This window comes from Triticum urartu, chromosome 7A (assembly GCF_056163025.1).
Source record: "Triticum urartu cultivar PI428250 chromosome 7A, HENAU_Tu73, whole genome shotgun sequence".
Taxonomy (NCBI): Eukaryota; Viridiplantae; Streptophyta; class Magnoliopsida; order Poales; family Poaceae; genus Triticum; species Triticum urartu.
Window position 1 is genome coordinate 559,937,221 of NC_141879.1, and position 10,051 is coordinate 559,947,271.

A 10,051-nucleotide genomic window follows, 5' to 3' on the forward strand; every position below is an offset into this window, starting at 1 on the left:
TATTTATAGCCACTTGGCAACCCGACCTGATTTGTCCGAAATGACCCTGGGTCACTAAGGAACTGACACGTGTCACAACGGTCAGATTTCAAACTCTCATGGGAACTTTACTTGGGCTACAAGCAAAGCTGACTTGTCCGGCTCTGGACAAGATTCGCTCTCATTGTCTTCACTCGAAGACATAGGTTTTGGTTTAGGCATCACTTCAGTCATTCTGACTGGTTCTCCTGGACCCCACTTAACAGTACGGTGGTTCCTATGACTCAACACACAAGAAAAAGAACTACGAAAGATCTAAGTCTTCGAGCTCCATAGGCTTCATAACGTGTCTTCTTTTGTCATAGTCTTCAAAGTGAATATCTTCATATACCACCTTTGACTTCAATGTCTTCATACATTTTTGGGGGTCATCTCTGGTAGTAAAACCGAATCAATGAGGGACTTCTACCTGTGTTATCCTACAATTCTCACGAACACATTAGTCCCTCAACTAGGTTTGTCGTCAATACTCCAAAACCAACTAGGGGTGGCACTAGATGCACTTACAGAAAGACTCCATATAGCAGAAGATGGCCACCGGAGGGCCACTAGGGGGCCCACGAGGTAGGGGGCGTGCCCAAAGGGGTAGGGCGCGCCCCCACCCTCGTGGGCAGGGTGTGGCCCCCTGGTGAAGTTCTTACTCTCAGTATTTTTTATATATTCGGAAAACATCTTCCGTGAAGTTTCAGGACTTTTGGAGCTGTGCAGAATAGATCTCTAATATTTGCTTCTTTTCCAGCCCAGAATCCCAGCTGCCGGCATTCTCCCTCTTTATGTAAACCTTGTAAAATAAGAGAGAATAGGCATAAGTATTGTGACATAATGTGTAATAACAGCCCATAATGCAATAAATATCGATATAAAAGCATGATGCAAAATGGACGTATCAGGCCCTTTCTACCATTGCGAATGTCACATAAAACCCCATCTTTCTGTTATCGTTGAAGCAAACATGATAGGCCCTCCGTGCAAAGGAGAAAGAGGTATGGACGGATGGGATCCCCTTGTCTTATACCACGTGATGGAACAAAGGGATTTGTGTAGTCTCCATTAACCCGGACATCATATCAAATAGAGGTAACACATCTCATCACTGTCGCGACCCAATAGGGAACAAAACCCAACTTCAATAGGATGACCTCCAAGTAGCACCATTCCACCCAGTCATATGCCTTCATCATATCAAATTTTAGAGCAAAGTGTGGAGTTTTGATCCGTTGCTTGCGGATGTTCCGAAGTCACTCATATGCAATAAGCACGTTGTCAGTAATCGGCCGCCCGGGAACAAAAGCACTTTGTTGCTCTAACACTATCTCTGGCAAGAAAAGCTTGAGCTTGTTAGCAAGAACTTTAGATGCTATTTTGCAAATGACATTGCAAAGGCTAATTGGACGAAAATTTGTCAATGTTCCAGGACTACGGACTTTAGGAATTAGAACAATTATCGAATCACAAGAACCTTCAGGCATTTCAGCCCCTGTCAAGAAACCTCGCACGACGGAACAAACATCTGTTTGCAAATGATCCCAATGATTCTGGTAAAAGAGTGCCGGAAAGCCATCTGGACCTGGTGCCTTGGTCTGCCCCATTTGAAGGCAGAAGCTTTGGCTCTAAGGTTCGGATTATCTCTCGCACATAAGGCGGGTTGCAATCGCCTTGACATTAATTCTGACAATACGAAAGTCATTGATACCATGAAGAATGGAGGACGTTCAGCAGGAGCAGCGGCGACAATTTTTGATGATTGTTATTTTTAGCATATGGTTTTTCTCTCACTAGGTTTGAGCATTGTAATAGGGAAGCGAATAAGGTAGCTCATGGACTTGCCAGATTAGCTAGATTTTCTGAGACAAGGGGTTGGATTGAGGAGCCTTTGGTCGAAATTGTACAACCTCTAATAGACGATGTAACAGTTATTTCTAATTAATAAAGGTGGTTATTTAAAAAAATGGATTTCACCGGAATTGGATAATTCCAATTTATTGAGTCAAAGGTCTTCGCAGAAAAAAGAATCTTAGGATTCAAATCCTCCAAAAGTTCTACGAATATCTTGTAATCCAAAGAAACCCCATATGCAAGGAAACATTCTTACACATACTCCGCCAGAGCCCTATAAGGTGTATTGATTTCCGTGCAAATCAACCATTTGAATGTTTGATCAAGACTATAAAATAAAATAACAACATCCGCAATACCTAATAGATAAAATATGAAACTACTTTTCTTGATGGATCCAATGATATGAATTTTGTATTGTAAATATTGATATATTTTTATAAAAGCTCAGTCAAACATGCACTCGTTATTGATCTATTGATCTACATTATTCTTCATCTGCGGCGATTGCTGTTCTGGTGCGCTGGTCCTATGGGGCCTTAGCATGACGACTTTCCGACTGTCTACTACAACAAGTTGTGCCCAATTCTGATGATGGGGGGCGATGACGGCGGCGCGCCTTCGACTCGTTTTAGTGCTTGTAGTCATCGCTAGGTGGTTTACGGATCTAGATGTGATTTTTTATTATTTTTGGTGTTCGTTGTACTGCCATGATTGAAGATGAATAGATCGGAAGATTTCTCGTAAAAAAAAACATGCACTCGTTTGACGTTTGGAAAAAACAAATACACCTTATACTCCATAAAGGAACGGAGGGAGTATATTGTACTACAGATTTTGATGATAATCTATAAATAACAAAGCGCATACGTAATATGCTTTTTTCAAACAAAGGATATGCCATTGGACTTTGGTGCCTTCGCTCTGCATTCTCGAGCAGGTTCTTGCACAGTGGAGGGTGCTCCAATTCGTAGGAGGACATGCGAAAGGTCCGCACGGGTAGCCCATACCCATCCAGCGACGCTCATACGGGTAGGGTACCCTACCCGTAGGGCTGAAACCCACACGTGCATTCCCTTCCCTTCTACCCCTCCTTCCCCTCCTTTCCCTCTCCCTTCGATTCCGACTCGATTCTATTCCATTCCCCAAACCAACCCACCACCACCATCTCCCCCTCCTCCCCCCATTCCGCCTCGCCGCCGCCGTCGCCATGCCCGGCGCGGCGGCCCACGCGGTGGAACCCCGCGGCACCGCCGCACCCCCTCCCCCCGTGGCCGCCGCGGCGACGGCTGCGGCGGCGGCGGCGCCAGCGGCGGCCGCAGGGGGGCCGTGCGAGCCGGTGCGCAAGGCGGGCCCCGTGACCATGGAGCACGTGCTGCTGGCGCTCCACGAGACGGAGGAGGAGCGGGAGGCGCGGATCCGGGACATGTTCGACTTCTTCGACACGTCCGGGAGGGGCCAGCTCGACTACGCGCAGATCGAGGCCGGCCTCGCCGCGCTGCAGGTCCCCGCCGAGTGCAAGTACGCGCGGGAGCTGCTCCGCGCCTGCGACCGCGACCGCGACGGCCGCGTCGGCTACGACGACTTCAGGCGCTACATGGACGACAAGGAGCTCGAGCTCTACCGCATCTTCCAGGCCATCGACGTCGAGCACAACGGCTGCATCCTCCCCGAGGAGCTCTGGGACGCCCTCGTCAAGGCTGGTATGTTGTAGCCTCACCCCCACCCCCCGCCTGTACAGCTACCGACCTCCTCAATACAATCGCCCCTGCTGTGTGGTCACACGCTGGTTGCAGTGGCATCTTAATTGTAAATTATGACGCGTTGTGCGAAATGCAGTCTCTGTAGCATATTTCTGCCTGGTTGTTGGATGCTTGCAACAAGCAAATCAGTAGCCAACCCGTTGGAGTGTAGCCCTTTTTTACTTCTTGGGGGTTTACTCTGTGAGCAGATGTATGTCACTGTTGTCATGTCTGGACATTAGAAGGGTCCTTTGTGATTGACTAGATAGTATAGATACTGGTGCCAATTATGTTCAATCACACTTTTAGTTGGTGTATGTCTGTTTTCACAGAATGGTGAGTCTCGGTAGGCCCTGAGGGCCAGAACTGGCCTTATTGTAATGTCTGAGCAGTGGAGAAACTGAGCTCTAGGAGGTACCTTGGCTATTTGGCAAAATACAAGATGATCGAGTAATACATTAAATTTGTTAAGCATGTAAGCTTATTATTTCTCGATGGAAATGTAATTTAACCTCTCAGATTAGGAACATCAATTTAACCAGTGTGTTACCACTAGCAAATTGAGAGTACATAAAATGTCAACCTGACTTTAGAGTTTAGTTTGTATTAACATGACGAAATGCAGCTCAGCAATAATACCATAACCATCACGTAAGTGTTCATGTTGATGCACAGTTGGGGATGAACTTAATGCTGTTGTCTTGCTCCTGCAAAAAGATTTGTAGTGTACGAAACATGTTGTTTAAGTTAGGCACTTAGGCATCAATTTATATATCTTTCTTGTTGTAGGATACCTCGGTTTGTCAAGCTACTAAACAAAACTGGCCAGAACCCAAAATGCCCACTTGGGATATTGGATCTGTAAATCACTTAAGATGCAGTAAGCAAAAGGGCAATGTACCTGAGTGCTTAGCATTTGTTTGGTGCAAAATAAAATAAAAATATCACTCCAATAGCACCACTGAAGTTTTGAATTTTGAAGAAACTTTAGAACAGAATTGTACACTACTAATTCCATCAAAAAGCTGAACACCAACACGGCAACACATTTCATCTATAGATTAATTTGCAACGGTTCATAACATATGTAGCACATTCGATACATTTGAAGTCCAACCTATTTCTTTACCATACATGAGCACTGAAGGCTTACATTGCTTGTTGACTGCTAAGAATTGGCTGAATCTTTAGAGTTAGAAATACTATACCACTAGTATTTAATAGGCCCACTGTTTGGTCTATGATCAGTTGGCAAATTGTTTGTTCTCTGTTTTTCTGTCATATACCGTGCCATGCTGGAACATGTGTGTTTTGGACCTTGGAACTTCAATTTCACTGCACCTTATGTTGATTGAAGTGCTTTTTTTTGGGTCTGTGCCTTGCCTTGGTACCTAGTCGTATTCTGTAGACTCAATTACATGGTGGTGTATTGTAGCTTTCCAGTAAAATAATTGTGCAGTGATGTATGACAGTGCAGGTCTTGTTAGCTTTCCTAATTACTCCCTCTGTTCCAAATTATATAAGATGTTTTAGATATTTCAATATGGACTATATACGTACTGAAATGAGTGAACAAACACAGTAAAACGCGCCTATGTACATCCGATTCAGAAAAAAGTTAGAACATCTTTTAGGCCTCCTTTGGTTTAGAGGAATTTCATAGGAATTCTAGAGGATAGGATTCTTATAGGATTTTTTCCTTTAGAGCCCTTTGGTTCATAGGAATGGATTCCTATTCCTACATAGGATTGGTTCCTATCCTCCACATTTCATAGGAAAATAAAAAAGAGCCTAGACTCAATGGAAAAATTCCTTTGGTGTCAACCAAATAACATCTTGTTTCCTATTTCTACTCATAGGATTTGAGATACATGTTATCTCATTTCCTACAAGATTCCTATTCCTATGATAATCCTATCCTATGAACCAAAAGAGGCCTTAATAGTGAAGGGAGGGAGTAACTAATATGAGCATATAACTTGCTGCATAATGTCAATAGCCATGAAGGCATCATGTTTTCTCATAGTTTGGCTGTTTTATGCTATAGAACACTGCTAAAATTTTGCCAATGCTTCCAAGTTCGTCGTGGTTTACAGTTAAGTCGATTTCTTGTTCTAAACTTTTAACACTACTTTCTAAACGAGTTGAAATTGAACACATGAAAATAGCTGCTACAACTAATATTGATGGTTTATTTCCAACCACTCACATATTCAGTCACATGATATTCTACCAGATGTAGGTGTTGATAAGTCATAGTTTAGATCATTTAAATAATTGTGTGGCCCTAAATCCTCTCTTATCAAACAGTTCCACGTTACCACTAAAAATGACTATGAACACACCTGATATTGTCATTTGGCATGCTCTCCTGCATTAAAGTGCATAATAATCCAGCACGAACGTATAGCTTATACTGGGTGTGCGTAATCGGCGTACCATCTCATGCTTTGACTAGATATACACTATTATAGTTTGGTTCTGCCCAATATGTGGAACATGTTTTTTTCCTGATTATGGGTATTCTTTAATTATGTGGTCATTCATTGGTATTGGAACAAACATGCATGCATGCAGCCTCAAATCCTATCCATTTCTTTAGACATCACGTTATTGCTGATGCCGAAAACTTGGGCAGTTAATAACCGCTACCCTATCGTTTATTCACCTTGATCTTCACCTTGTCCAAGGGAGCAATCCTCTCCTGCTTGTTGGTGCAATTAGTACAACAGCCAACGCGGCTGCAGCTTAGCTAGGCAGTCCCAAGATTATATACCTTGTTACTAAACATTGCATGGCATAGGCAACTAAAATCAGGTGTATCAAAAACACTCTCCAGGGAGGAATCCTATCCTGCTTGTTGGTGCAATTTCTACGGCAGCCAACACGGCTGCAGCTTAGCTAGGCAGTCCGAAGATTATATACCTCATTGCTAAACAGTGCATGACATAGGCAACTAAAACCAGATGCGTCAAAAACACTGATACGTGGCTGGAACATCGTATCCGTATCGACATGTTGGATACGTACCAGCCGAGTATCCTCCGATATAGCATTAAAGCAATCAATTTTAATTCCCGATACTTGTGGGATACTTACAGAATATGTTGTAGGTACCTCCAGCCCATCATCATCCCATTAAGGGCAGCATGACCCTAGTTATCCCGACCCGATGCCCCCTTCTGTCCACTCCCCCTGATCCAATCTTTCTCCTAGGTCCCGATATAGACGACGTGGCCACAGTTGCGCCACCAGATGCAGCAGCCGGCGGCAAGGCAGTGGTTGGCTCAGGGGTCCTGCATTAGCAGCTCGCCGGCAGCAAAGCTTGCTTCACTCTCTCCTCTTTCTCCCTATCCCTCCCTGTTGGCGGCTACCTCCTGGAGCATGCAAACAGCTCGCCGGCAGCAGCTCGAGCAGGTGGTGGGCTAGAGCCCCACTATTTATCACTATTTTTTTAAATAGTCAGACGTATCCTTGTATTGGTGCTTTTCGGAAATGCCGCATTCCTGTATCCATATTGTTGCAAATTAGCTCACTTAACTAGAGCAATGTACAGCCTAGGAAGCGTGCTCAGACGTTGGGCGTTGCCTAATTCGAAAATATGGTGAAGCGTCATATTCTTTATCTGACTGCTAGCATGGTGTTCTGTAGAGATACATGCGAGTTAGCCAATGAATTTCCTAAGTGAATTCCTTGATACTGAAATGAAATGACGAAATACAGCTTAGGTAGACTATTGTAGTTACGAGCTATACTTGGCATGGATGTCTTTGCAGGAAAAAATGCCTCCCGATATGCTAGAGAAATAGGTTAAAATGGTTATATTGGCTAGCTGCTAGCTATATATGCCTTGGTCATTTGACGTGGGATTTTTGTATATATTGAAGGTTATGTTAAGCTGGTTTTGTTTTCCATTAAGTTACAGAGCAACTTATATTTGATTGATAGTTCTTCATTCAGACTGTATCACCAAAGAACTAGCTATGGACAGGGGTGCGTGGAAGCTTGCTATCCATGTACCAGAGCCATGAGTTGGTCGCGAGATCTTATGGGTTTCACCTCTAGCCTACCCCAACTTGTTTGGGACTAAAGGCTTTGTTGTTCCAATATCAACTAAGACTAACTAGTGTCTCCTCTGTAGTGTCTCGGTTAAATTCAAATTGACTCCTGCATAGTGTCAAGCTTGTAGGAAATTTGCATATCTTATTCTTGAACCTCATTGCTATCTTATTAGGTTACCAATCTTCTGCCCCCAAAAAAGTGTGGGCTCTGTCTATATATTATGAAGCGCTAACATAGTTTGCTTGGATCTCCTTGAACTCTGGTTATTTAGGGCTTTCATCTTTTTTGCATCCATAATATAACTTACAAGCGATGTCAGTTTGTTGTTTGCAGGTATAGAGATTGATGATGAGGAGCTTGCACGATTTGTTGAGCATGTGGACAAGGACAACAATGGAATTATTACTTTTGAAGAATGGAGGGATTTTCTTATGCTTTATCCCAATGAAGCAACAATCGAGAACATTTATCATCACTGGGAAAGAGTTTGCCTTGTAGATATAGGTGAACAGGCTGCTATACCAGAAGGCTTAAGTAAGCATGTCAGCGCAAGCAAATATCTGATAGCAGGAGGCATTGCTGGCGCAGCATCTCGTACTGCAACGGCACCTCTTGATCGTCTTAAAGTGATCATGCAAGTGCAAACAACACGTACTACCGTCACACATGCAGTTAAGGATATATTTATCCGGGGTGGTCTATTGGGATTTTTTAGAGGTAACGGTTTGAATGTTGTAAAAGTTGCTCCAGAAAGTGCAATAAGGTTTTATGCGTACGAGACATTGAAAGAGTATATTATGAACAGCAAAGGAGAAAATAAGAGTGCAGTTGGTGCTTCTGAACGCCTCGTTGCTGGTGGTTTGGCTGGTGCAATAGCACAAACAGCAATTTATCCCATAGATTTAGTAAAGACAAGGCTGCAGACTTTCTCTTGCGAGAGTGGTAAAGTTCCTAGTCTTGGTACATTATCAAGGGATATATTGAAGCATGAAGGGCCTCGAGCATTCTATAGAGGTCTTGTTCCATCTTTGCTTGGTATTGTCCCTTACGCTGGAATTGATCTTGCTGTATACGAGACTTTGAAAGATGCCTCCAGGACATATATCATAAAGGACACCGGTAAGCTCTTGCTTATAATTTGTTGGCATTTCCAACCTTTTTCTTTCCAATTTATTTTCCTTGATTCTTGGTTATTATAATAATGTAGAACCTGGTCCTCTAGTACAATTGGGTTGTGGCACTGTCTCTGGAGCTCTGGGAGCAACATGTGTTTACCCTTTACAGGTTATTAGAACAAGGTAAGAATTCAGAATTGTGAAACTGTATATATATACATAAAAGTCTATGTCTATCTCAACTGTATTTGAAATATTTGTAGACTGCAAGCTCAACAAGCCAATTCAGAGGCTGCATATAAAGGAATGTCTGATGTGTTCTGGAGAACCCTACGGCACGAAGGCGTTTCTGGATTCTACAAAGGAATCCTACCGAATCTCCTTAAAGTGGTGCCTGCTGCAAGTATTACCTATCTAGTTTATGAGGCGATGAAGAAAAATCTGTCTCTTGATTAAATTCTGGAATTGTTTTGCAAATCGGCCATTATTATTGGCGTGGCTGACTGTAGAGATAATGACGACACATGAATTTACTGGTTAAAGAGCTCCTTTTTTTGACGCGAAAGATGGTGCCTTCAGGATAGAACTGAAAGCTATTGCTATCCTACTTGTTAAATGAAAACAAAGAGATTATCATGAGATCATCAAGGCTGTCACACTGGCATACTGGTAACGGTTCCTTCTTGTCAAGTTGTATTGCAGCTATCAGTTATACTTCATAGGCCCCTTTTGTCTTCTCATGACAGCTCCTGTGCATACACAACTACCTACTGCTGCACACATTTGACAATTAGTAACAGTACTGAAGTACTTAGGATGTTGTGATCCATAGCTCATTTCTTGGCAACTAATCATAATAAAGTATTTAGGAGTTTCTTAAGCTGATAATGAACAATCAAAAAGCTTGTAATTGATGGCCACTTTCAATCTTGGTACTTAGATTATGTGTACATTTTCTTTTGTCATGTACAGAGCACCAGGGAATATTGTTAGCAGCCATTGTGCACAGTTTGATAATGTGAATGTGAAGAACGACATGCCATGATTCTGTTAGAAGTGGCATGGACTCTTAAATAACAAGTTTGGCATACATGACACATATATTGTCATCTAGCACAGCTGAATACATGGTTCCATGAATAGATCACGATAATGACTAAACAGTTAAAGGACTATTTCTTTACGAATACTGTAGGTTTTGTACTCACAGTTTCACAAATTTCCACTGTGTCCTATGTCCTTACCTCGCCCGGTGAC

The 10,051-nt window shown here is 42.8% G+C and overlaps 1 protein-coding gene across 1 annotated transcript; it reads left to right on the forward strand.

Moving 5' to 3' along the window:
- Positions 1 to 2,990: 2,990 nt before the first annotated feature.
- Positions 2,991 to 9,438, forward strand: LOC125519002 (calcium-dependent mitochondrial ATP-magnesium/phosphate carrier protein 2). Its single transcript, XM_048683887.2, has 4 exons — positions 2,991 to 3,578; positions 8,013 to 8,798; positions 8,887 to 8,977; positions 9,058 to 9,438. Exons 1-4 carry the CDS (start codon positions 3,086 to 3,088, stop codon positions 9,248 to 9,250), a joined length of 1,563 nt encoding a protein of 520 aa, XP_048539844.1. The 5' UTR covers positions 2,991 to 3,085; the 3' UTR covers positions 9,251 to 9,438.
- Positions 9,439 to 10,051: the final 613 nt, after the last annotated feature.

What these genes read in the sequence shown, in the direction of transcription:
- LOC125519002 (XM_048683887.2), top strand. Translation starts at nt 3,086, where the DNA reads ATGCCCGGCGCGGCGGCCCACGCGGTGGAACCCCGCGGCACCGCCGCA. An exon ending in GGACGCCCTCGTCAAGGCTG is followed by an intron (nt 3,579 to 8,012) that starts GTATGTTGTAGC and finishes TGTTGTTTGCAG; the next exon opens with GTATAGAGATTGATGATGAG. An exon ending in ATATATCATAAAGGACACCG is followed by an intron (nt 8,799 to 8,886) that starts GTAAGCTCTTGC and finishes ATAATAATGTAG; the next exon opens with AACCTGGTCCTCTAGTACAA.